The sequence below is a fragment of the Orcinus orca genome, chromosome 9 (assembly GCF_937001465.1).
Source record: "Orcinus orca chromosome 9, mOrcOrc1.1, whole genome shotgun sequence".
Taxonomy (NCBI): domain Eukaryota; kingdom Metazoa; phylum Chordata; class Mammalia; order Artiodactyla; family Delphinidae; genus Orcinus; species Orcinus orca.
In genome coordinates, this window is record NC_064567.1 from 97,017,291 (window position 1) to 97,044,534 (window position 27,244).

The 27,244-nt window shown below is 54.4% G+C and overlaps 1 protein-coding gene across 2 annotated transcripts in view; it reads left to right on the forward strand.

Moving 5' to 3' along the window:
• The window catches only part of ADCY1 (adenylate cyclase 1), a 125,781-nt gene extending 102,485 nt beyond the window's left edge, over positions 1 to 23,296 (forward strand). The window contains exons 15-20 of one of the 2 annotated variants that reach the window (XM_012537851.3): positions 1,295 to 1,411; positions 2,124 to 2,270; positions 2,899 to 2,997; positions 7,971 to 8,085; positions 10,156 to 10,280; positions 14,982 to 23,296. In XM_012537851.3, the coding sequence (XP_012393305.2) occupies positions 1,295 to 1,411; positions 2,124 to 2,270; positions 2,899 to 2,997; positions 7,971 to 8,085; positions 10,156 to 10,280; positions 14,982 to 15,320 (942 nt within the window). In that variant the 3' untranslated portion in view covers positions 15,321 to 23,296. Of the gene's footprint in view, positions 1 to 1,294; positions 1,412 to 2,123; positions 2,271 to 2,879; positions 2,998 to 7,970; positions 8,086 to 10,155; positions 10,281 to 14,981 lie in introns of those variants that run through there. The other variant, XR_007479120.1, reaches the window with a different exon arrangement.
• Positions 23,297 to 27,244: the final 3,948 nt, after the last annotated feature.

A 27,244-nucleotide genomic window follows, 5' to 3' on the forward strand; every position in this document is an offset into this window, starting at 1 on the left:
CAGTTGAGCTCCTTCCCTGGCTACGGCCAGGTGCCAGATGTGGAAGTGGGGGACAGTGACCCACAGTGATCTGGTGGCCTCCATTTCTGAGGGCTGGCACCTGACGTGAGGCTGCCCTCAGCACTTTGCCAGCATCGCCTCTTGAGCCCTCATGGTGGCCAGTGAGTGGGGCCATCACCGCTGGTTGCATTAGTCTCTCAGGGCCCTGGAGCTAAGAAGCCAGCCAGCTGGGACCCGTACCGCACCTGCCATCTGCTTGGCCGCGTCCCCCAGTTGGACCCGCCGGCTTCTACCCTCTGCTCTGCTGGGTCTGCCCCCCCGGCCCCTGTAACTTTCTGCTTGTCTCAGCGCCCAGAGACTTGTGAGTCCTGCTGAAAGCCAGGAGATTCTAGAGGACGCAGGAGCTTAGGGAGGGTCCACCGCTGGCTGCGGGCATTCCCAATGAGGCCGGCAATGCTCTGGAGACATGTCGGAGGCTGCTGGAGGCCTGGTGTGTCCTGGGAGTGGGCACGTGCCCCACAGAGGGCTGCTTCGGGCCTCTGGTCCCCAGAAGATGGCTGGGGGTAGACCCTGGAAACTGGGGCCAGGCCCCTTATTGTCTGTCCTTTGGAAGCTCTAGCTGAGCCGGGTGGTGACTAGTCCAGAATTGCGTGGATCCTCTGAGCCCCTAATGTTGATCTAGTCACTACCTGGAGAGGGCGTGGAGATGAGCCTGGTGGAAACTGTTGGCATACTTGGCATTTAGCTTGGATAGCAGAAAGAAGCATGCGTTACAGGTGTAATAATTCAGAGCTCTCATTAAAGAGGGTAAGGCAGACATTTTTCGGGAGTGTTGCGTCAGGCGTAGGGACCAACCACTGCAGCGGAAGAGAGAGCGGGCTCAACCCAAAATAGAGGGCGGGCAAGTGGGGCTTTGTAGCCAAGGGGCAGGGTGGGGGGCGGTGGATGGGAAACTCCCAAAGGAGGCATCCGGCGTGAGGGGGCTTCCGGCTAAACTGACCTAACAGGATCCCTGCTGAGAGCAGGCCAAGGTGATCCGACATGATGAGGAACGCGATCAGATATCCGGGGTGATCAGAGGTCAAGGGTGGGGCGTCGGGTTAAACTGACTAAGCAGGGCTCTTGCTCGAACTGGACGATGCAGAGATGAGCGTGGATGCCCCGACGTCAGGGCCCATTGGGGAAGAGCGTCCAGAGTCTGGTCCAGGCGAGAATCTTGCTGCATGGCGGGTAGTCGAGCGAGCAGGGAAGCGTGAGTGGGTGGGCCAGTGGCTAACGGAGGACCACTCCCCAGGCAGAGGAGGAGAGGGACGACATGGAGAGGGTGAAGCTGGACAACAAGAGGATTCTCTTCAACCTCCTGCCGGCCCACGTCGCCCAGCACTTCCTCATGTCCAACCCCCGCAACATGGTGAGCACCGAGGTGGAGAGGCCCCTCGGCCACCCCAAGGGCAGGGTGGGAACTAGACCATCTGAGGCCCCTGGGCCATGGGGGTGACAGGTGCCCAGAGCTAGCGTGCCCTCCCCTTTGATCCTGGGAGAGAGCACAGCATCCACTGTCCCCACAGGGAAGGCGAGCGGGCTTCAGTAAACTGCACACGAGGTTGGGAAGCGCCGTTTCAAGGCCTGCACGTCCTGGGTGGCCCCCTAGAAACTGCCGCACCCACCCGTAGGGCCGGCGGTTCACTCCCTTCTCTGTGCTCAGGGCTGTGTGGGTTGCTCAGAACGTCCTAGTGGCCGCGACCTACTGCAGTAAAGCTCTGGGACCACCCAGTCGGCATAGGGCAGGGCTTCCGAAAGCCGACTCAGCAATAAAGAGGCTCCGGCCGGGCTTTTAGGTCCTAGAGGCACAAACCCCCAGGCTTCGCTTCACTAGCTTTGGCCTGAAATAGCTCCAGGGCTCATGTTTTCGTCCCGCTGGGCTGGGGGCTCTGCACCCACCTGTGAGCTGACTTACCTCGTGTGGGCCTAGATCATCCGAGCCCCCTCCTCGTGTGGCACGGGGTGCCGGCGCGTCCTGGCAGCCACGCCTCAGGACTGGTCCGCAGGCCCTGCTCCCAGCGCCAGCCCTCAATGCTGCTCTGCCTGCCTCTTCAGTGCCTGACCCAACCTTTGACCCCCAGGACCTGTACTACCAGTCGTACTCGCAGGTGGGGGTCATGTTCGCCTCCATCCCCAACTTCAACGACTTCTACATCGAGCTGGATGGCAACAACATGGGCGTGGAGTGTCTGCGCCTCCTCAACGAGATCATCGCCGACTTTGACGAGGTAAGGGCCGCCCCACAGTCCTGACCCCCTTGGGCCTGGGCCGGCCTGGTGCCCCTCCTCCAACCGAGTCCTGAATTGTGTCCACCGATGTAGCACGTTGCTCTGTGGATGGCAGGGAGCCAGGGGGAGCACGTGCCTTTTGTCTCCTTGGGAATCCCAACCAACCGTGACAGTTGAGGAAGGAAATTGGCCTTAGGATATGGGGAGGGCGGGTGCTGGCGTCTGTGCCCTGCCTTGTGAATGTCGAGCTCAGGTGGGCGGCTTCACCTGCAGGTTGGGGGGGTGGGCAGGCACCTCTGCACCCTCCAGAGCCAGGCTTCCAGTCTGCGCCAGTTCTGCTTCCCTCCCTGGGGCCCGTCTGCCCTCTGGGTGGTTGTGAGCTCAGCTGCTGGGGGACGGGGAGGACGGGGGTGCATTCCATATGGCTCCTCCTTGGGGCCTCTTTTAAGCACCTTTACTGGAGGCCCTGAGGCCCAAGTTCAGCCCCAGAACTTGTCTCATGCCTACATGAAGAAGACACACTGCTTTCCAGAACGTACCTGTCTGCGGTTGCTCCTGGCGGCCGTGCGCCGCCGTGACTTTTATAAGATGTTATGTAACGTTTAACAGTTTTGTGTTTCAAACAAAGCTCATGGACAGAGACTTTTACAAGGACCTGGAGAAGATCAAGACCATCGGAAGCACCTACATGGCTGCCGTGGGGCTGGCGCCCGCGGCCGGGACCAAGGTGAGCACAGGTCGACAGGTGGGCCCTGCTCAGGGGCTGGGCCCCGGCTCTACCCCCGTCTCTGCCCCCAGCTGCCCAGGGACCATGGGCAGGCCCCCCACTGTGGGCCTCAGTTTGCCCTCTGCACTGGATTAGGGCAGCAGCCTGCAGGCTGTCTTGTCAGTGGCCAGTTCCGTGTTGACCTTCTGGGGAAGGTCAACACGGAAGGCCGGGCACAAGAACTACCTCCAGCCCTGCCCCCTTCCTACCACCCTGGCCCCATCCTGGCAGCCTGGCACCACTGAGTGTTCCCCTTTCCCAGTTCAGGATTGTGAATAAAGTCCTCAGGTTGCCCCTATAAAAAAGGCAGAAAAAGAGAGGAAGATGTAAAAAAAAAGTGTCATGAATAGAAAGCAGTTATACATATGGTAGATGCTAATCTAACTATATCAATAATCACCGTAAATGTGAATGGCCTAAATACACCAATTAAAAAACAGAAACTAACAGAGTGGCTAAAAAACAAGACCCAGCTAGGTTTTCTGCAAGAAACACACTTTAAATATAAAGTCACAGATACATTAAAAAATAAAAGAATGTAGAAAGAGATACCATGTTAGCACGGTTAAAAGCTCAAGTAGCTATCTTAATTTCAGACAAAGCAAATTATAGATCAAGGGTAATTATCAGGGATGAAGAGGTACATTATAAAGGAGTTAATTCTCCAAGAATATGTAACAATCTTTGATATTTATGCACTTAACAACAGGGGGCGAAAACTGATAGAACTGCAAGGAGAAGTAGATGAATCCACTATTTTTGTTGGAGACTTCATTACCCTGCTATCAGTAATCTGCAGATCCAGTTGGCTGGAAATCTGTAAAGAGAGCTGAACTGAACAGCATCGTCAATCACCTGGATGTAATTAACATCTATAGACTACTTCATCCAAGGACAGCAGAATATACTTCTTTTGAAGCTCACATGGGACATTTACCAAGATAGGCCACATTCTGGGCCATAAAACACAGCTTAATAAATTTAAAATAATTGAAATAATGCAGACTATATTCTTAGACTAGAGTGGAATTAAAGTAGAAATCTATTGCTAGGAGATAATTGGAAAATTCCAAAATATTTGGAGATGAAGCAGTACACTTCTAAGTGATACAAAGGAGAAATTAAAAAAAAAAGAAATCTCGGGCTTCCCTGGTGGCGCAGTGGTTGAGAGTCCGCCTGCCAATGCAGGGGATGCGGGTTCGTGCCCTGGTCCAGGAAGATCCCACATGCCGCGGAGCGGCTGGGCCCGTGAGCCATGGCCGCTGAGCCTGTGCAAACGGAGCCTGTGCTCCGCAATGGGAGAGGCCACAATAGTGAGAGGCCCGCGTACCACACAAAAAAAAAAAATCTCAAGAGAAGTTGAAAAATATTTTGAACTAAACGAAAATAAAAATATAACTTATCAAAATTTGTGGGGTGCAGGAAAAGCAGTGCTTAGAGAGAAATTTATGTCATTGAATTCATACATTAGAAAAGAAGACCAATCCAAAATCAATAAGCTTCCACCTTAGAAAAGTAGAGAAAGTAGAGCAGTATAAACCTAAAGCAACAGAATAAAAGAAATAATAAATATCAGAGCACAAATCAATGAAATCAAAGACAAGAAATCAGAAAATCAATGAAACCAAAAGTTGGCTCTTTGAAAAGATCAATAAAATTGATAATCTCTAGCCATGCTAACCAAGAAAAAGGGAGAAGGCACAAATTACTAATATTAGAAACAAAAGAAGGGCCATTTCCACTGAACCAATGGACATTTAAAAGATGTTAAGGGGCTTCCCTGGTGGCGCAGTGGTTGAGAGTCCACCTGCCGATGCAGGGCACGCGGGTTCGTGCCCCGGTCCGGGAAGATCCCACATGCCGCTGAGCGGCTGGGCCCGTGAGCCATGGCCGCTGAGCCTGCGCGTCCAGAGCCTGTGCTCCGCAACGGGAGAGGCCACAGCAGTGAGAGGCCCGCGTACCGCAAAAAAAAAAAAAAAAAAAAGATGTTAAAGTATATTGTGGACAACTCTATGGTGCTACACTGGAGGTCCTGGCCAGTCCAATAAGGGAAGAAAAGTAAACAGAAGAGTTATGAATTGCAAAAGTAGGAACAAAACCATCATTCTCAAATTGCTCGCATGTTTAGAATATACAGTGCTAAAATGTTTACATATAAGCTGATAGAATTTTTAAGTGACTTTACCAAACTTGCTGGATATAAAATCAACATAGAAATTTCTATTTTATCTCTGTATCTTAACTACAGACAATTATAAAATCAAACATTTTAAAAGTTACTATTTCCAACTGGTATAAAAGTATAACTACGTACCCACAAATTTGGTAACTTAGGTGAAATGGACCAATTCTCTGAAAGATGCAATCTGCTAAAACTCACATAAGAAAAATAGATAATCTGGGTAGGTCCATATCTATATTAAAAATTGAACCAGTCATTAATAACCTTCCAAAACAGAAAGCACTGGGCCCAGTGCTTATTTAGATCAAAGATCTAAATAAGTCAAGAGATACTCCGTATTTCTGCCTAGGAAAACTCAGCATCATTAAGATGTCAGATTCCCACTTGATCCGTAGATTTAATGCAGTCCTGATGAAAAGTGCAGCAAGTTATTACGTGACATTGACCAACTGATCCTAAGTTTACATGGAGAGACAAAAGACTGAGGGTAGTCAACACAACATAGCAGAAGCAGGACAAAGTTCGAGGACTGACACCACCAGAAATCAAGACTTGCTGTAGAGCTGCAGTAATCAATACAGTATGGTTTTGGCAAAAGGGAGGTAGTCAAATAAACCAGTGGAACAGAATAGAGAGCCCAGAAATAGATCTACGTAAATATCGTCAACTGATCTTTGACAAATGGAGCAAAGATAGTCTTCAACAAATGTTGCTAGAAAAATTGAATATCTATCTATCTAAATTATATTTTTTAAATGAATCTAAACACAGACCTTACACTGTTCACAAAAATCAACTCAAAATGTATCATAGGCCTAAATGTGACATGCAACACTATAAAACATCTGGAAGATAACATAGGAGAAAATCTAGGTAGCCTTGGGTTTGGTGATGAGTGTTTACATACAGTACCAAAAGCATGATCCGTGAAAGAAAACACTGTTAGATGGGACTTAATTAAAATATTTAAATTCTACTGGTGGAAAATACTATAATGAAAAGACAATCCATATACTTGGAGAAAATCTTTGCAAACCACCTATCTGATAAAGGCTTTGTACCCAAAATATACAAAGAACTCTTAAAATGAAGAAGACAAATAGCCCAATCAAAAAGTGTTCCATCCAAAGATGGGAACAGACACTTTACCAAAGAAGATATACAGATGGCAGATAAGCATATGACAAGATGCTCCCTATCATATGTCATCAGGGAAATGCAAATTAAAACAACGAGATACAATTTCACACTTATTAGAGTGGCCAAAATCCAGAACACAGACACTGCCACATGCTGGTGACGACGTGGAGCTGTAGGAACTCTCGCTCATTTCTGGAGGGAATGCAAAATGCTGCGGCCACTTTGGAAGACAGCTTGAGTTCTTACAGAACTAAATATGCTCTTACTATGTGATCCAGCAATCGCTCTCCTTGTTACTTAGCCACAAGAGTTGAAAACTTATGTCCGCACAAAATCCTGCCCAAGGATGTTCATAGCAGATTTATTCATAATTGCAAACCTTGAAAGCAACCAGGGTGTTCTTCAATAGGTGAATGAATAAATAAACTGTAATACATCCATACAATGGAATATTATTTAGCACTAAAAAGAAATGAGCTATCAAAGCATGAAAAGGCATGGAGGAACCTTAAATGCATATCATTAAGTGAAAGAAGCCAATCTGGAAAAGCTACATACTTTGTGATTCCAACTGTATGATATTCTAGAAAAGGCAAAACTATGGAGACAGTAAATAATAGTTTCCAGGGTTTGAGGGAATAGGTGGGGGATTTAGAGGACGGTGAAACTATTCTGTATTCTACTACAATTATGGATACATGAAATTTTGCATTTTTTAAAACCCATAGGGCACACAGAGTGAACCCTAACGGAAACTGTGGACTTTAGTTAATAATAATGAATCAACGTAGGTTCGTTCAGTGGTAACAAATCTACCATAGCCTAAAGCAAGATGTTAATAATAGGGGAAACTCTGTATGTGTGAGCGGTGGTACGGGGGTAGTATGTGGGAACTCTCTACACTTACCTGCTCAATTTACCTGTAAACCTAAAACTGTTCTTTAAAAAATTGTCAATTTTTTTTTAAAAAAAGCATTAATTCCCCAACTTTGAGGACTATGAAAATATTCCTAAAACAAGAAGAGCAAGTAACCTTGATATCATTAGAAAAAGAAAAAAATTTACAGTTGTTTTCTCACAAAAGAGAGGATCTGTCAACACAACACGATGAAAGAGACGGAATCAGTGTGAGGAAGGAGGGCTGGAACTGCTCTCTGCTGTGTGAGCAGTTGACTCAGACCCCCTCTGCTCACCTTACTTTGCTTGTTTCCAATGGGCTGGTGGCAGCCTTGTCTGAGCAGTGGGACATCTGGTCTCCCACCACAGGGTTCCCCCCCGCCCCCATTCCTGCGGAAGGGCTCTGCCTGGGCTCAGATGGCCTCAGTCTCTGCCCTCAGGAGCTGGGAGCCTTGGGCAATAATATTCCTGCTCTGTTTCAGTCTCTTACCTGTAGAATGGGATGATAAACACACACTAGGACAGCTGTAGGGTGCCACCCAGTCAGCCCCAGGCCCAGCCAGCGGGGCTGCTGCATGGTTGACGTGGGGGTCAAGTCCCTGATCCTGTGAGGGGTACAGCCTGGTCCGCCCACCCCCGCAGGTCGCTGGCTGAGTGTCCCTGGCCCCTCTGCCCTTGCACCCGTCAAACATAACCCGTGTCTGCTCACGTCCAGGCTAAGAAGTCCATCTCCTCCCACCTCAGCACACTGGCAGATTTTGCCATCGAGATGTTCGACGTCCTGGATGAGATCAACTACCAGTCTTACAACGACTTCGTGCTCCGTGTTGGTACGTGGCTGCGAGCTGTCCCATCATTCGGGCCAGCTCACCCTTCCTGCACGGGCCCCGGGAACTGGTGGCCTGGGCTGTCCCCTGGGAGCGGGGGTCATCGGTTCAGGCTCCCTTGTCTCACAGGAAGGAGGATGGTACCACCCAGAGGAGTGCACGGGACGCAGGGACAGCTGGGTCCACCTCAGAGCTGGTTATCAGTGACTGAGGACCTGGAAGAGTCATTGTGCAGCTTAGGAAACGCAGGAGAAATCTTGATTGTCTTAGAGACTCTCAGATACACCTCTGAGTCCACACGTAGCTGGAGGAAGGTGCCCCTGTCCGCAGGCCCAAAACATTGGGGCCGAGGCTGTGCAGAAGCCCAGGGTGCAGGCTCAGGCTGGGTCTTTGGTCCTCCTGGGTTCCCTGCCTTGCCTGCGAGTGAAGAGGGGAACCACCCGGGGTCTAAGCTCCGCTCTAGCTCTTATCAGACTTGTAGGGTTTCTGTTTTCAGTCTTAAATTCACTTTTTTCTGGGAATACAGGTTTACCAGAAAAATTTGTATTAGTCGAGGATATAGTTAAACGAGAGATGTCTTTCTTTCTCTCTCTCTCTGCCGGTCTTCCTTTCTGTCCTTCCTTCCTTCCTTCCTTCCTTTCTTTCTTTCTTTCTCTCTCTCTCTCTCTCTTTCTTTCTTTCTTTCTCTCTCCTTCCTTCCCTCCCTCCCTCCTCCCTCCCTCCTTCCTTCCTGCCTTCCTTCCTTCTTTCCCTCTCTCTCTCTCTCTTTCTTTTCCTCCCTCCCTCTCTCTCTCTCTTTCTTTCTTTCCCTCCCTCCCTCCCTCTCTCTCTCTCTTTCTTTCTTTCTCCTTTTTTCCTTCCTTCCTTCCTCCTTCCCTCCCTCCCTCCCTCCCCCCTTCCCCCCCCATTACCTACTAGTCCACGATATAGTTAAACAGGATATTTGTGGCTGTTTTACAGTTCAGATGTCTAGTGGCCTTAAAGAACAGCACTTAGAGCTGGGCTTGGGCACGAGGGGTGGTAGCCTCCGGAGTGGGTAGAGTTCTGATGTGCTTAAATACGGTGCTGACTTAGCCCTGGTGCCCGGCCCGAGGGACGTGCTGGAGGTAGGGCCAGAGCACCCTCTGCGCCTCACCCCCGGGGTCCAGTTCTCCTCTGGGGCCGCAGGCTTGGATTAATAGACGTAAGGGTCCATCAGGGAAATTCTGTTTCTTACTCTCCTACTGAGGACCCATAGGCCCGTTGCACCTCTGTGCCCAGATGGCCGGTCACACAGGAGGCTGCATCCTGGCTCAGTCTCGTCCACATGGACTGGGGCATCCGGGGTGGTAGAAGGGGTTCCCCAGGTCCCACCAGCCATCTGGAAGTGGCCCCTTTGGGGCTCCTTCCTGGGCTCCCACATCCACCTAGCCTGAGGCTCCCAGCTCAGCCCGTCCAGTTCCACCCCTGCCTCCTCCCAGAGATGCTAGCACCCACTGCCCCGGCTTTGGGGGGTTGACTAGGCCAGCGTCTGAAACGGTATTAACGCGCTTGGCTAAGCTCAGGAAAATCGACGCAGAGTACTGAGTCAGAAGGTGTGCTGTGGTGTCAGCCCAGACCTGGCTGCAGGGGCGACTGGGGCTCCTTGGGCCTGTGTCACTGTCCAGGCCAGTTGGACCCTGTGCCACATAAAGACAAGGGCGCCCTGAAAATACGTAGTTCTGGGCCCGACACCCAGAGGAGCTGAGGGGATCCCTCATCCAGGGGACCCGTCGAGCCACTGTCCTTTCTGGGAGAGGGAGCTGGGGGCGGAGGGACATGCTGTGGCCCACAGCCTGAACGGTCAGCCTTCCGATCCACAAGGCTCGGCACGGGGTCGCCGTTCCAGGAAACGGGACTTCTTCCCGGATCAGGGCTGCTTCCTGACGGTGTGGCATGCAAGCAGAGCCCGGGAGCTGCCTCTCGGCGATGCTCTGGGGTCCCTGCTTTGGGGAGGGGCGTTGCACTGCGTGACCCCGGGAATCCGTGACCTCCCACGGGGCTGCTCCTCCCTTCGGAGGCTTCCCCACTGACGCCCCGCGCGACTGTTTCCAGGCATCAATGTTGGCCCCGTGGTGGCTGGAGTGATCGGGGCTCGCAGGCCGCAGTACGACATCTGGGGAAATACGGTCAACGTGGCCAGTCGGATGGACAGCACCGGCGTCCAGGGCAGAATCCAGGTCAGTTCACTCGGAAGCCCCCGAGGCACAGGGGCCCATCCTGCCGGCGGGAGGCTGAGGTGGAAGGGGCAAGGGTCGGGCGGGGGCGGCCGCCCAGCCCCGCAGCCTGCGTCCTCCCGTCCCGGTCTGCCTCTTCTGGGTAGGGACACGGAGCCGCGAGGCTCAGTGTGTCTGCATCCTTGGAGGTTGGCCTCTGTGTGGCCAGGAGCAGAGATGGGAATGGCGAGTGATGGCTCCCTAGAAGGGAAGGGGCTGCCTCACCGTTTGAAGGGCAGGTGCTGTGGGGCCCCCTGACCTGAGAACCTGCGGGTGCTCACTTGGGAGGCGAAGCAGGTGCTCTGCACTGGCTGGCACTGGCCCCTGCGCTTCGTGGTATGTGGCCGTGCGGTTCCGCTCTCGGGATTTCCCTTGGAACAAACATGCAAGCGTGGGTCACACGGAGGGAAGGAGCCTGTCCCCCGTGTGTGGCTTCGGTTGGCCTCTGGGGGCCCGGATGGATGGGGCAGAGAACGCAGCGCTGGGTGACTAGGGCCACTGCCCTCCTGCTGTGGCCTGGCCTTGAGGTAGCCACCAGCTGGCAGCCAGTTAGCACTGGTCCTTTACTTGATCACAAAGTCTCACTCGGCCCTCCGTAGACCCTGCGAGACACGTGCATTCACCCCAGGTTTTGAGAGAGGCACTGGGGTGCGGCCTCTGCAGGATACGGTTCCAATGAGAAGGTTGCCCGCCTGGGGCCCTCCCGTGTCATACCTGTTCAGTTCCCGGGGCCCCCGCCTGCCTTCATCGGGTGCTAACCCTCGGACAGGTACCTTGGTGGGTCCCTTGGGTCCGTCAGCTTAAAAGACAGGCACCAAAATCTCCCTGGGGCTCTCCTGCTCGGAACACAGGCGGGATCTGCGTGCAGCCTCTCTGCACCTCTGCATTCTTTCCCTTCAACTTTTCTCACGGTGTTGGTATACACATGTCGGAAAGCGGACCATCTTAGCTGTTGTTAAGTGCACAGCTCAGGGGCGTTAAGCGCGTCCACGGTGTCGTACTGCCGTCCATCCCAGGACACCGTGTTCCTTTTCTAAGAGGATCTTTCATCTATGTTTCTCGCAGTCTTCCCCAGGAGCTGGTCATGCCCCAGGGGACACCTGGCGGGAGCCCCCTCCACCCTCCAGCCTGGCTTCTGTCCAGTGCCAACATCACATCTCTAAGTTTGTAACATCCGATCTGCGTCGGCCATCCCTCTGCTCAGAACTGTCCCTGCTCCCTCCGGCCTCCTGGGAGGGCTGTTTGCCATGGCAGGGACTCTGGCACGCCATCCAGCCTCTGCCGGCTGCTGGGCTGCCCGGCGATATCTGTGTCTGGACTCCCGCAGGGCAAAGTCCCTCGGCCCGGACCTCCTGGAGGACCCGCATCGCAGGAGGTCTTAGCCGACTAGGCCCCTCCCCTCCCGCCCTTAGGCTCGGGTGGCAGCACCCCATGCACTTGGGACAGGGCAGGACAAAAGCAGGGCTCTGGTGACATTTGTCAACCTGGGTAAGACCTGCAGTCCCTCCATCTGGCGGCCCACGTGACCTGGCCTGGCCGCTTGGCCACCCCCTTGGCCGAAGGCTCTTTCCCTCCAGCCCATCGTGCTCGTCATCCCAGTTTAAAGGGAGAAACACTTATGCTCCACTGTTGTATGGTTCTCGTAGGTGTTCTTGGTCACAGCCCAGGAGAGATCCCTTCCCTTTGCCAGCCCAGGTTAAACCTTTGGTTCTTTTGAAGAAGTGAACAAGAGACTCACATATTAATGATGAAGGTTTGCAAAGAGGTGTCTTAACTTTTTCCTGAGGATAATATCTAATCAGATATCACCTGCCCAAATGCTCATTCCTTAGTCCTCAGCTGGGAGCCTTCTTTCTTCTGTGTCAAAATTCCTGAAAAGGGGACCCCTCCTCACGCCTGCTGTCCCAGGAGAGGGAGACAAGGGGGTTCTGAGCAGACTAAAGTCCCCAGGGCATCCCAGGGCCCCGTTTTCCAAGGAGTACGGCGGCCAAGAGAAGGTTGACTGTGACGATACCCAGGTTCCACCTTGGCCATCAACTTGAGGACCAAGCAGGTGCTTCCCGGGAAGTGTCTCCGTGGGAGCCCAGCACCCTCTCTCAGGCAGAGCGAGGTCCCCCCACTGCTGGCCGGGCCTCACAGGGAACTCTAGAGAGAGTTCCCAGCCCACCTCTTCAGAGACACAGGGATTCTCATGCAGGTGGCTGAGAATCAGACTTCACAGGGGACTCCCTCTCGGCCTCTTGGGGACCTCGTGTCTCTGAGCCCCTGACCTGGACCCTTTCTGGGCCCCCCACGGTGACGTCATGCACAACCCCGATTCACAGCCTGGGACTCCCTGGCTAGAATGTCAAGGCTGAGAGATGCACAGGGGCGGCGTGCAGCCCGAGCTCCCAAGCGGCCCGGAAGGACGCCCAGGCCCGAGCCCACCTGCCTTCAGACCTCGGCTTTACTGCACGTGCTGGTGGGTCATCTTCACCTCCAGCATTACTTTGTGCGATGATCTGAATATTTTGTTACCTCTCATTCTTCATAAGACAAGACAATACAGTGAGAGGAAAGAGCTCACGTAAGGATGAGACTCAGAGATTTTTGTCAATGTGTATCTTGGGCCTTAAGCTGGACGTCAGGGTTCTAGGAAGGCCAGATGAACAGATGAATTGTGGGTTGGTTCAATCGTGAAAGGAAAGAGCACAATGGAGCCTTTGATCGCAATAGCAGGCCTCTGAGATCACCTTGTGTCTCAGAGGCCACATCTGAGTGGTGACCTTTGTGACAGTGGCACCTCCCCTGTGTCACCGGCCAGCCTGTGGCTCAATTCCATGAAGGACTCTGGGGTGCGCTGAGCCCTGCTGGGGACCTGAGTGAGGCTGTGTGGCTCTGGCCCTTGTGTGGCCTTGGATCGAGGTCTTTGGCAGCACTCTGGGGAGTTTCAGCACTCCCCACTTTTTCTTGACCGTCCAAGTCTTTGTGAATGTAATAGTCATCATCAAGTTGACCAAGGGACTCTTCTTGTAAGTGGACGACATGCTTCTCCTTTACAAGGTCTGGGAGGGACCACCTGACCTGCTCCCAAGGCCGAGAGATGCAGCCGACCTGGTGAGGGTCTAGGCCTCAGGCACCCACCTGCCGTTCTCCATCCCGGTGGGTGGGCGGCGGCAGCCCTGGTGAGGGGCCGCGGAACTTTCTCCAGAACACCAAGCAGCCCCCTGCCCCCCGCGCGAGCACCAGCCAGTGCCTTGCTGATGAAAATCCACAGAAACTGGCGGAGTTAATTAATTAAGGGGAACGATACATCCTTGGCCACTTGTGGGTTGAGCATACTCTGTTCCATGCCCTCTGTCTACACTGGATCAGCCAGTTTTGCTTGTTTGTGCCATGAGGGGAGCTGAGGGACCCCCTCCCAGCACTTGCAGATCCATCGGCAGATTTCACTGTCCCGGGAGCTGTGCAGGTTGTGATGTTCCGTGGTCATTTTTGTTTCCTGAACTGCGGGCAGGTTTCTGGCGGGCCTTGGTTACCTCCCTCCCTCCCTTCCTTCCATTGGTCCCTTTATTCTTTCATTCAGTGAGCACTTATGAACACCAGGAGCCTTGGTAAGTTGTGCTGAGACAGACCTTTACCGTCGCACGCGAGAAGCAGGCCGACGGTTAGCGAGGGTGAGAGCCGCGTTGGGGGGAGGGGGTGGGTTCAGGGTTCCAGCGAAGCCGGCGGAGAAGAGAGCAGCCCCTCTGCCCAGCTCTGCTGGGGACTGACACCCTGGGGATGCGAGACCCTGGCCTCAGGGTGGGCTGAGTCGTTTTAAATAAAGACGCCAGAGGTGGGTGACTACATGGGGTGGGGGAGGGGGGATTTTCAGAGCAGCAGCTGGGAGTCGGGGTGACGGGGAGAGAGGTGGTCTCCGCCTTCAGTGTCAAGTGAGGAGAATCCAAATGATCGTGTCCTCTTCTGTGTACAGAACCTTATTAGAAAGTGCTTTCTTGCCCTTTACCTTTTTCATAACTCTGTGAGGCAGGAATTCTTTTGGCTAAACCCTTGCCCGGGACCTGAGCATCAGGAAAGTTAAGTCACACCCCTGTTGTCCCTGGGAGAATGTGCCCTCTGCCCTCTCGTGCTGGTGGCCCACAGAGGCCCCAGGGGTCCCTGGCAGGTTGGTGTGAGCCCACCGGGGCCCTGAGGGTTCCGTGCCAGCCACGGGGATGGGAGGCGGTGCTGTCCCCTTCCAGCTGAGCTGCTACCTGCCAGTCCCAGACCCTCGAAGACGTGTGGGGTTACCGCGTCCCGAGGGCCCTGGCGGCACAGCCGGAGCCCTGTGTCCAGGCATCTGGTTAGGGCTTGGGGTGATCACGGAGCTCACACCGCAGCCCCTAGGACCGGGTCCGTGTGGGCCCTGTCCAGCCCGCCCACCCACTCTGGGCACCCCCCATGGCGAACGCTGTCCTCTCCTGCTTGTCTAGGGCCCCGTTGAGGCCCCTCTGAGTCCCCTGCTTTCTCTGCAGGATCACGTCCTTCTCGCCGAGTGACCATAGGAGGGGCACAGGACCCGACTTGCCGGCCGACCTGGGGAAGCCAGAGGCCGGGCGATCGGGTGATCAGTACAGGTCGGGGAGGGACCCTCTCGTGGGCTCCCCGTTGACCAAGAGTGACGCCCGCCTTTCTCCGCTGTAGGTCACGGAGGAAGTGCACAGGCTGCTGCGGCGGGGCTGCTACCGCTTCGTGTGCCGAGGCAAAGTCAGCGTCAAGGGCAAGGGCGAGATGCTGACATACTTCCTGGAAGGCAGGACCGACGGAAACGGCTCCCAAAACAGGTCCGTGAACTCAGAGCGGAAAATGTGTCCTTACGGGAGAGCCGGCCTCCAGACCAGACTGGCCACGGGCCACCCCCCGGTGCCCCCTGCGGCCGGCCTCCCAGTCAGAGCCGGGCCGGGGGCTCTGCAGGGCTCGGGGCTTGCCCCCTGCCCCCCAGGCCACCACCTGCCCCCCGGAGCAGCTGGGAAGGAGGCTTAGCGGAGCCCAGGCGGGCCGCTGGGGGCACAGCGCACAAATGCTCGGGGCGTTGGTGGCCTCGGGGCTCCCGCAGGGACCAGCCCGGCCAGCAGAGCAGGGCCGGGAACCAGTGGCCGGGCTGGGGAAGGGGGACTGTCCAGGCATGACCAGAAGCAGCTGGGCAGTGACTCGGGTGAGGGGAGAACCCAGACTGCGCAGACGCCGAGGCTTTAGCAGTGTCTTTGTTTGCTCCGTCCTCTTCTCGGTGGCCGAGGGAGGTTGGCTGGGTGAGCTTTGGACGTCGGGACCGTCGGGACCGTCAGGACGTCCACCAGGGCCACAGGCTACAGCGAGAGCCTTGGAGGTCTGGCTGGCAGAGTGACTGGGCTGCCCAGCTCGTGTGTGCCCGGAGACGGATTGGCATCAGCCCAGCTGTGTGGGTCCCGTGAGGGCAGCTCCCGCCCTGGGCGGTGGCCTGCAGAGCCCAGAGTAAGAGTCAGGACTCTCTTGGCCAGAGCCAGAGCTGGGCAGGCCTTCGGTGGACGGTTTGGGAAGAACTGAGAAGCCCCTGTCCCACTGCATGTTTGGTGGTGGCCGCTGGCTTTCGTCGAGGTTGGGTTTTTGTTAAGAGCCAGAGGCAGGTCTTCTGGAATTCTTGGGGGACCCTGCAGCCACATCTCTGTGACCAGCATAGTTCCTGTTCCACCTGTGCGCTCTCCACCTGCCCTGCTGAGCATATCGGCTCCTGTAAAACCTGGACGTTCCCTTTTCTGCCCACGTCACTGTGTTTGTTCAAAGGAGAGAAGGTGGTCGGTGTCATTTCTTACCTCTTCCGCCACGGCATCTTGGGTTCCCGTACGCTGAACAACAGTGCAAGGCTTTGTTGATTTTGAAAACAAGTGGACCTCGCAACCATGAGAACGCTTCCTGGATGGAAGGCGTTTCTCTGGCAGAACCAGTCCGTTGGACGTGGAGATTTGGAGTTAGTTTATGGCTGTCGGTACAGATGTCCCTGCTCCGGTTTGCAGGGAAAGTGACTGCAAGTAATTCTGTGCAAGTCTGGGAATCTCCTAGCTAGGCATCTCTGCGGTTGCCATGGAGATGAAGAATGCGGCCATGCTGGGATGGGCTCCTGGGCGTGGGCAGGGATCTGGGAGGGCCAGTGGGAAGAGACTGGCCAGAAATAGCTGGACGTGGAGACCTCAGCTCTCGACTGCAGGGAGGAGGGCAGCTTGAAACCGGAGGGAACCTTCTGGGCAGGCAAGTCAGTAGGGGGATGGCCATGCAGAGACCCAAGCTCCGACAGCAGCCCGGAGGGTTCTGTGGGTTGCAGGGGAGCCCTGCTCGGCAGAGTCAGCAGGCCTGAGGGTCCCATTCCACACCGCTCTCCCTGGGGGTCCCGACTTTTCAGAATTGGGACAGGGGCTCACTCTGGACTGAGCCCCATGGGGGTGGCTAGTGGCGTCCCCCGGGCTGCCTCCGTTGTGGGTGTATGACTCGTGGCTGTGTGGGTGTAGCTGACAGGGCCGGCCACTTAGCCCATGTGGACGGGCCAGTGACAGAGGCGGGCAGGTGGACAGTCTTTCCTCAGATGTGCCCTGGGTGAGAGCTGAATTTCCTCCCCCCTCCCCTTACAGACAGAGCACAAGCTGAGTCATCTCCAGAGCCCTCTGAGCACACGGCCTGTGCAGGTGTGCACACCTGCGTCCAGCTGCGGGGCTGAGACCCTGGCCAGGGCCCTGCTGCCCACCTGCTCCCCATGGCCGAGCTTCCAGCCCAGGGCAGGGCGGGAGGGGGGTGGACAGCACAGGGGATCCTGACCCTGCGAATATGCTCTGTCACATGGCAAAGGGGGCTTTGCAGAGGGAATTCAGGGCTTGGGGCAGCAGCTGAGGAGAGGATCCTGGGCCATCTGAGTTAACTCAGTGTGACCAATGCGACCACGTGGCCCCTTAGAAGTGGACACGGAGGCCGGGGCAGTCAGGAAGATTCGAAGCACGAGGTCGCTGTTTAAAGATGCGGGGCCCGCAGCCGGTCAAAGGTGAGGACGCCCCAGCCATCAGCCGGTGAGGAAGCGGGTTGTCGATCCCACAGCTACAGGCCTTGAATTCACATCACCCTGAGCGAGGTGGACCCTGAGCCCCGGGATGAGAGCCCAGACTCGCTGTGCTGGGACCTCAGGTCCACAGAGCCACGGGACCACCCCCCCCCCACAGGAGTGTTGGCAAAGCCACGGAACGCGTGGCCAGCTGTCACCGCAGCCGCGGGAAGCCATCGGGGCCTCGGCTGTTCTGCAACAGCGAGGTCTCCCCTTCGATGAGCAGAGCCTCCTTCATCATCAGCAGTTCCAAACCCTACCTGCTTCCTGTGGGCCTAGGGGCCGTGCTCAGCCATAATGTTCCTTGGGGTTTGGCCAATGACTTCCTTTTTATTTGTGATAAGACTGTATGATATTGCCTTATTTATTTTTAACCTTGTACGATATTCATGTACAAATGTTAGAGCCTTCCAAGTAGGATTCTCTCTAAATTATTTCTTTTAAGATGCTCTGTAAATAGCGCACCGGTCTGCCTATTCCATTCTGACCAAAATGAAGGTAAGCCCGACACCCCGTGTGAACAGCACACTTTAGCTGATGCGCGAGGTTCCTAGTGCATCGCCCCTGCTAGGCCAGGCTGCTGCTGCCCTTTGGAATGACCCCATCCACGTGTCCCTTCGAGACCCTCGCATGCCTCTTGTGCCTGACCTCAGTAGATTAGAACGCAGCCCCGAACTGCCAAATGCTTCCACGCCCCTGACCCTGGGCCAGTCCACTCCAAGGTCTGTGTCCTGCAGGGTGGACCCCACGCCCCCCAGACCCAGACACCCTGAGCCTGCCGTGTTTATCGGACTCCAAAGCCACCAGGGCTTCCGATACCTTCTGTCACTAGAAGCAATAACTCTAAACTGTACAGACAGGTCTGGTCCAAAGCAGATTGGTGATTCAGAGACAAGCCATGTGTACAAGTTTCCCCAAACTGAAGAGCACACTGTTGGGGGGCTGACACCCCCAAATCCGGGCTGACGTGCAGGCTCGGACAGGATCTGGCCAGCCTTCGGGGACACCTCGCTTTGTCTCCCCCCATAGGAACCCTGCACCACCGTCCCAGTAGCGACCTGGATATAATATTTGAATCCCCGCTTTAACCTGCCACGCGGGAAGGAAGGGCTGGGTTGGCCTGTCAGCCGTGTCTAGGTTTCCTCCCCAGCAAGTGGACCCGTCTCATTTCCAGGGTGTGCCTGCCCTTCTGCAAAGCGTGTTCTGTGATCCCCTGAGTCTCGGGGTCCTGTGGGTCCCTCCCCACGTGGCAGGCCCTGCCCGGGACACCCATGCATGACCCGTCAGGCAAGCACTGCCTAAGTATGCGTGCACCGCGCGGGAAATGCAGGTTCACACGCGTGTACCCTGCATCCAGCAGTTCTCTTACCGGGGTACCACAGACCTGCTGTCACACGTGTCATTCTCGAGTGTGCAGACCTATTGGTTGTGTATAACGAGCCCCCCCCCACGGAAACTGGCTTGCCCTGGGTTTTGTAATGGCTTCAGTGAAAAGCAACAACAAAAATGACCCCCAAATCCAAACTCCACAGAGGCAATTGGTTTCAAAATATTTGCTTTGGTGAAGTAAATGAGGGGTGAGCTGTGGCCGACTGGCAGGTGGAGGACGCGACCGTATCCCTGGGCCCGGACATCCCCCCTCCACAGCTGCAGTTTGCTTTGAAAGTCTGTGCTAGCCGTTTCCCGTTTTCAATCAATACTGCCGGTTTTGTAGTGGATGATGAAAGACGTGCCGTTTCTTCATACAGCCTCCTGGGTTTGCATCTGCCTTCGCAGGACCTTAGGCTGGGGGTGGGTCTCAATCAGATTCAAGGTCTGCTGGGGCCTGCGCTGCCAGGCCCAGAGGTCAGCAGGCGGGACTGGGGGCCCACGCCTGGGTGTTGGGAGGCCAGTCGTGGTGGCTCGGGCCTCCACACTGAGTTTGGGAGGCAACAAGGAGATGGGCTTTACCTGAGGGACTCTGCTGACACAGGGCCCATTGTCCCATGACATGTGTCATGAGCAAAGGCCAGGCCGGGTGCCCAAGGGTTGGCCAGGTGGGCCGTGCGGGGAATGGAGTTGTGCGTTTCCCCAGGATGGACTCAGGAGCTTGGGGCTGGTGTCCGAGGCCTGTGTGGGTGACCACCTCGGGAGTGCTGCCAGGCAGTTGTCCCCCAGCCCCGGGTCCCCCAAAGCAGGAGGACCTCCTTGATTCTGTGTGGACTGACAGCCAGGAGCCACAGGCAGACCCCGTGCCTGGGAGACAGTGTGGGTGGGAGAGTAGGATGCAGTGGGCACCCCAGTGGCCAGGGCTGGGGTAGGCATGGCCAGCAGGGTGGCCAGTTAAGCCAGCTACGGACCAAGCTGCTGGAACCTGACCTAGATTTCAGTCTCGGGTCAGGGGCCGTGCGGGTGCACCCCAGACAGCCGGCACACAGGGGAGCTCCTGGGGACCCCTCACCTCCAAGAAGCCACAGGAGGCTTTGGAAAGGATTCGGGGAGTTTTTCTTTGTCTCCTGTCTGTGCACAAACTGGGGACCTGTACTGGAGACAGGTCCTGTGGTGGGATGAGGAAATCTGTCTTCTCCATTGTCCATTTCGTAAAATTAACAAACCCAATTTCAGGTGCCCCATTTGGGGCTAGACCTCCCTAAACAACTTGACTTTACGGCAGTGGAACAGACATTCGTATTCCTTAATTTCCCTGAAAATATAACACATCTGTTCACTAAGATAAAAAATAACTTTTCTGCCAGAGGCCAGGCTTAATCCAAGTTTGTGTGTGTGTGTGTTGTGTTTGCATGGCATGGCGTAAGCAAAATTAAAATCAATTATTTGTTCCTAGGATTAGGATGGATTCATATAAGAAACAAATGAACTAGAGATACAGACAGATGGCTACCCCCCAGGGCATCGGGGGAAACCGCCCCTGAGTGCCCCGACCCAGCTCTATTTCCTCTAGAAATCCTGACCTTAAAAGGAAGAGTAAGGGCAGCAGCTTCTCGGCCAGACACAGAGGCAGCCTTGACCCCCGCCGGCGTCCACGTGGTGCCCGGGCCTCCGTCTACAAGTACTAGAGAACCACTAGAGAATAAGAAAGTCTTCCTTCCTTCCTCCCCTCCTTCCTGGAATCTCTCCACAGTATCAGTACAAAGTCCAGGGATGTCAGGGCACTGAGCTGATCCCGTTTTCTGTTGTTTGTGTGGTCGTTTTATTTCTGTTGTGTTTGGGGTTCCGGTGTACACTGAGGCCTGCGGAGAGTGCCGCAGGAATTCTGGAGGGAGGAGCCGGCAGCACCCCCACCAACCCCCCCCCCCCCCCGCCTCCCTCCCAGTTACCCGGGCAGCCACTTGCAGGTCCGGCTTCAGTCTCTGGGCTGTGCCGTGGGAAGAGAAAACAATAGACAGATGGTCTTCGGGGGTGTGGATCACAACTGGCTGGAAAAACACCTTGGGAATCAGACAACTGACCCCAGTGGCAGCCCCCTGGTCTCCCGTGATTACAGCAAGCTCAGTTTCTTCAGCCCTTGATGGTGGCTATCCGTGTAGATATAATTTTTCATTCCTTTGTGAAATTCCTGCACTTCCCCTGATTCAGTGTGTTCTACACTAATAAACACCGGGAAAGGCTGGGTCGCTCTCCTGTAGAGTTAAACTACGTCTCTGGTGGACTCTTCATGTCACTACAAACTAAGGGAATGATCATGACTAAGACCCGTATCTTGCTCGGCAAGTACACCTTTCCTGCGCTTCTCCCGCCCCCTTGCCTCCAAACATTCTGCAGAGGGAGGCGTGGTTATGCTCCGCATGTTGTCGATGAGGAATCTGAGGCTCAGAGAGGTTACAGACTTGGACAAAGTCACACAGCACTGTGTGGCAGGACCAGGATTCAACCTGTTCCAGGTCCTGGCAGGACCAGGATTCATCCTGTTCCCATCCATTCCAAGCCCCTGGTTTCCCATTCTTTTCGGCACCTCTTAACTAACTGAAATCGGCAAAGTTGTGTTGGTTTGGGTGGAGCCTTTAGCTCTTGCACACACAAGTAGTGGTGGTGCCTGGCCGGCTGGGTCTGAGCAGCCAAGCAGGCCCCCAGGCAGCGGGTTTGCCCCACAGCCCATCCCTTGGATGTGCCCAGGCACAGAGTTGTCCTCACCTGGGCCTCACGTCAGGACGGTAAAACAGTGCCTGTCTCTCCGCTAAGCCCTGCCTCTGCTTTAACAGCTGATCCCTGGCAGAGACTTAACAGTGTTGGGCCTGAAGAATCCCTGCCTTGTCTTGTCATCCTTTCTATCCTAAAACTATGTCCTGTAGCACCACCTGCCATCGTGTCTTAGAAAACACAGACTCTCCCTCAGTGAGGACAGTTGTCTTATCTCCTTCTGTAAGGCCTCTCTGACATCAGCCAGGGGGAGAACCGGGGCCCCCGGGTGCCCCCAAACTGCACACGCTTCTCCACTTACAAGGAGCCAACCCAGTCCCCAGGTCCTGGTCAGAGTCCTCCAATGTCCTTGTCACGCTATGGCGTGGTGTAGGCGGTCAGTGTTCCTTCCTGGGGATCAGAGGACGCCCAACAGCAGGTTTCACTGAGAATACGCAGAAGGCGAGACAGGGACCACCACGGATGGTGAAGGATTGGCAGCCACCCTGCACAGGTGTCCCCGCCTCTCCCAGGCTCTGGCTCCCGTGGTTCCTGGCAACTCATCTTCAGATGGGTTGGATTCCAGAACAGCTGGCAGTCGCATCTTGAGAACTGACGTTTAAGCAGAGAGCAATTCCTAGACTAACCCTGAGAGATCTGTCCACCTCTTGGGCTTGGTGAACGCGTGCAGGGCAGCCAAACAGAGAGCTGTGTCTGGGGCTCTCACTCCCTGCGGTGCGAGCAGTGGGCAGTGGGCCCACCAGCATCCAGAACTTGTTTCTTGACTCCCACCAGCAGCCCGCACGCGATCTCAGGCCCGGACACGAAGCACATGTCTCAGGGGACTGTTCCCACATTCTGGGAATCCCGGGGAAGCCACCAGGGCCTCTTGCACAGGCCGGGGGTGCCGGCACTCCCCAGGCATCAGCCCCAGAGAGGCACGCGGTTTTGTCTTCATCCCTGTTGAAAGTGTGGCCGCGCGAGCCATTTGCACTCAGCATCGCATGCCGTGAAATTCCTAATCGTGTGAAACTTACTTTTGGATTCCGAAACACGCAGCGTGTGCAAAGGGGCAGGCCCAGACCACCACGGGTTGTCTGCCGGCAGGCTGCAGAGCGTCCCGTCACAGCAGATCCTGGACCCTGAGCCCGTGCAGCTCCTGCACTCCTTCTGCAGTGTCTCCCCTCGGCCCGAACTCCCCCCGCCAACCTCTCATTCACACTGATTGCACCCCACCTTGCACAAGCGGAGATTATGTACCGATTACCACCCTCTCTTAGCAGCAGATTCCACTCTCGTTTAAGGTAAACCCAAAGCCCACTCTTGGATTTTCTTTACTCACTGAGAAGGGTTGTGTGAACCCCTCGGCCCTCCTCTGTCCCTCCAGGGAGCACAGAGTGGGCCGGGGTGACACGTTCTCCTGCCAGTAGAGCTCACAGAGGATGCTTCTTTAGATGTGGAAACGAGATGTCTGTACCAGAAGGACAACAACTCAATATCACTGGGTAACTTCTCATGATAGATTTGTATAATCAATACGGGTCTATTTTTACGTCCACTGAACACTGTAGACTACCTACCAGTCTTTTCCAAGATTGTTAAATTGAGACAAGTAATTGAATAATTTGTCCTATTTTTATTTTGAAAAAAAAAACAGTGAATGGACTGAAATGTTAAATGTGAATGTACATTTCTTAATTGCAACTTTTCTACTGAGTGTTTGCACTATACTTTCTGGAATCTTATTTAACAAAAATAAAGGGAAAAAAATTGCTTGACTAAACTCCGTGGCCATTTTAATTGAAAAACTAACAGTTGTGTGGATGTTTTAAAGACCCTGGGACATGTTCTGTAATTTTCTAAAATGCTGTCACCCCGTCCTTCCTCGGGGCCCTGGTGTGGGCCCTGCTCCTCCGACGTGACAGGTGGGCGCAGTGGATGGACACGCTTAGGCTCTTTATTTATTTATTTTTGGCTGTGTTGGGTCTTTGTTTCTGTGCGAAGGCTTTCTCTAGTTGCAGCGAGCGGAAGCCACTCTTCATCGTGGTGCGTGGGCCTCTCACTATCGCGGCCTCTCCCGTTGCGGAGCACAGGCTCCAGACGCGCAAGCTCAGCGGCCATGGCTCACGGGCCCAGTTGCTCTGCGGCATGTGGGATCTTCCCGGACCGGGGCACGAACCCGTGTCCCCTGCATCGGCAGGCGGACTCTCAACCCCTGCGCCACCAGGGAAGCCCTAGGCTCTTTTTGATTTCCGCACCTAAACATGAGAATCCAGGGAAGATAAGTTTGTATTATTTGCAATTCCCCATGACTAGTCTCTCTCTGACGAGTGTCCTCCGGCTCTTTTAATCTTTTATAAAAGAACAGGGAAAAATCTTGCCTGCCTGAAATGAAATACGAAAGTTGGGGTTCAGTCTCACTATTGACCAGCTGTGCACCCCTGCAGACCTAGTGAGTGGAGGGGCTCTGGGGTCCTGGGCCACTTGAGCAGGTGGGAATGGCCACCTCCAGGCAGAGGCCACAGTGAAACAGCACAGCCCAGGGCTGCTGGGCACAGAATTTCATGGAGTGAGTGACGTCTGTCATTGTGATTTAGGAAAAAAAATCCATCCCAGCCCTGAGTGGAGTGTGGTCCCTAACTGTGGCAGATTCTGAATCTCAGGCATCCTCAGAGAATGTCAGTGGACGCCCCTGACCACACCCTGGCCCTCCTTGAGAGCAGGTTAAGCTGTATCCCTGCCCTGGACCAGCAAAGCTTCCTGCTGGACGAGCCGGTGAGTGGTGTGAAGAGTGGCCAGGAGAGGAACACGGTCACCATGGAGAGCTGAGATCTGCGGGTGAGAGCCTGGACCACCGGGAAGCCGTGGGCAGAGGCGGGCGCAGGAGAAGGGACAGGAGGAGAGGTGGGGTGCGCAGGCTTGGGGCTCTGGAAGTGCCCAGACGTCTGACGGGTTCTGTGCTCTGCAGGCGCGTGGGGGGCACCTAGTATTGGAGGCTATGAGCCTGGATGTGCTTGAGCTGCAATGGCCACGCTGCGAGCTCCGAGTTGCTGCTGGTGAAGAGAAATTATTCACTGGCCACTTGTTAAAATGGCAGGGAGGAGTTTATTCAAGGCTAGTACAAAAGTGGGGAGAGATTGGACTCCACTCTGGTTACAGCAAAGACAGCTGAGGATTCTCGGCCACCGGGCAGAGTGAGGGGCTCAGTGGATACAGAGTGACTGAGAGGAGCTTGGTCAGATGCCCAGGGTGGTGATGCTTGCTGTAGGGTAAGCCACGGACTTGGACATCAGGGGTGGGGGGCTCCTTCATAAGCCACTTAGCAGGATTCCTTGCTAAAACTGGGCTCTTGGCAGGCCAAAGTTAGGTCAAGGTCAGGGCCTAACAGAGAAGAGGAGCTTGACCAGAGTGGTTCAGATGAAAACTGGAGACGCCCCGGGTTTTGGAATCCTGTCCATTAGGAATTCTGTCAGCTCTATCTTCCCGATTGATCGTCCGCATCTCACGTCACCTCCTTGCTGGCCCCATCCTGTCCAGCCTGTCCCCCCTTTCCTGAGTTACAGCAGAGCTCACTAAGCATTCTGGTCACTAAATCTGCTCCCCATGTCTATTCAAAGGCCAGCGCAGTGGTTCTCTTAGAATGCCAATCAGATCGTGACTCCTTGACTCAAACTGTGCGGGGCCCCCAGCTCACGTAAATGAATGGGGGTCTGCCTAGGAGCTGAGACGCTCTCCTTGGGCTGCCCTTGCTCTTTGCTGTTGAGGTCCCTCCGTCTGCAGGGCTCCTGGCTGCCCAGTGATGCGCCAGACATGCTCCCCCACTGGGATCAAGGGCTCCCTCTGTGGGACACGCCTCCCTGGCTCCCACCAGACTCCCTGTTCCTCCAAGTCTTTGCTCAAATGTCAGCTTCCCCAAGGGGCCCCTTCTCTTCTGTGGTTAAAACTAGCCTCCCCACTGCTCGCTGCACTTTGCTTTCCGCTGGCCGTCATCACCTCCAAATATGCCTACGATGTACAGGTTTTGTCTGTACTGCTTCCTGACCCCTCACTGGAAGGTAAACTCCTGAGAGCAGGGATTCTGTCCTTTTTACTCATCTACTCAATGGAAATTTATCAAATGAATCAATGAATAAACAGGGTGACCACTTAGGTGGCCATGTTAGTCTCCTGTAACAAATTACAAAAAACTGGGGGGCACTTACAGCAATAGAAATTTTTTCTCTTACGGTTCTGGAGGCTAGAAGTTTGAGATCAAGGTGTCACAGGGTTGGTTCCTTCTGGGGCTTGAGGGAGACTCAGTCCCATGCCTCTTCCAGCTTCTGGTGGCCCCAGGTGTCCTGGGCTTGTGGCCGCATCACTCCAATCTCTGGTCTTCACATGGTCTTCTCCCTCTGTATCTGTGTCTTCTTTACTGTCTGTCACTGGATTGAGGGCCCACCTTAGTGCAGATAATCTCATCTCCAGATCCTTACCTTAATTATATCTGCAAAGACCCTTGTTCCAAATAAGGTCTGCTATGGACTGAATTGTGTCTCCCCAAAATTCGTATGTTGAAGCCTAACCCCCAGTGTGGCTGTGCTTGGAAATGAGGCCTTTAGGGAAGTCATTAGGGTTAAATGAGGATCAGAGCAGAGAAAACTTGAGTGGCCCATGGTTGATGATGATGATGATGATGGAGGAGAAGGTGGTGGAGAAGAAGCACCCCCAGCAGCCGCAGCAGGAGAAAGAGAGCTCTGAGCACCCATGTACATTAACCCATTTACCCCCGTCACACCCACACCACACTGTAACCTACGTTTATACCTTTGAACAGGCCGTGCTCTTTAGGGACACACAAGTGAGTTGTTCTTTTTTCCTGAGCAGCTCCTGTTTTCCCTGGGCGGACATATCCCTGGCCAGCATCCCCAGGGCCCGGGGTGGAGGAATGTCCTAGGCAGGTGTTCACAGATGCCAGCAGTGAACCTCTCCCAGCCGGTGCTAGTTCCTGCTGGTGTGACTGTCAGATAAGCAGTGCTGAGGCGGGGAGGGTCTGGGAGAAATGGGAAGGACTTTGGGGACAAGTGGGAAGCAAAGGAAGGGATATCACTGAGGGTTACTAAGGGGCAGGAACGAGGGGACCTGAGGGTTGGGCAAAGGATCCAAGGAGACTCTGGAAAAACACCACGGATGAAACCAAAGTATTTATACCCCTAAGAGACACAGGGTCATATCCTAACTCTGTATGGGAGAGTTCCTCAGTTTTATCTTCCAATGCTGCTATGGAATTATTTGTTAGATTTTAAATTTCTGAGGCGTCTTTTATTTGCTGGCTATGTCTCTCTGTGGCATCCTATTATTTCACCACTATTCCCTTAAGACATACTTCAGGTTCTCTGATGTTTTCTTCTGCCTTCATAACCTGTTTCCTATATTTTTGTGTGTTTCAGTCTCTCTCATTTTTTATTTATACATTTATTTTATTTTATTCTTTTTAAAAAATTTTTGGCTGTGTTGGGTCTTTGTTGCTGCACGCGGGCTATCGCTAGTTGCGGTGTGCAGGCTCCTCATTGCGGTGGCTTCTCTTGTTGCGGAGCATGGGCTCTAGGCATGCGGGCTTCAGTAGTTGTGTCTCTAGAGCGCAGGCTCAGTAGTTGTGGCGCACGGGTTTTGTTGCTCCGTGGCATGTGGGATCTTCCTGGACCAGGGCTCGAACCCGTGTCCCCTGCATTGGCAGGCAGATTCTTAACCACTG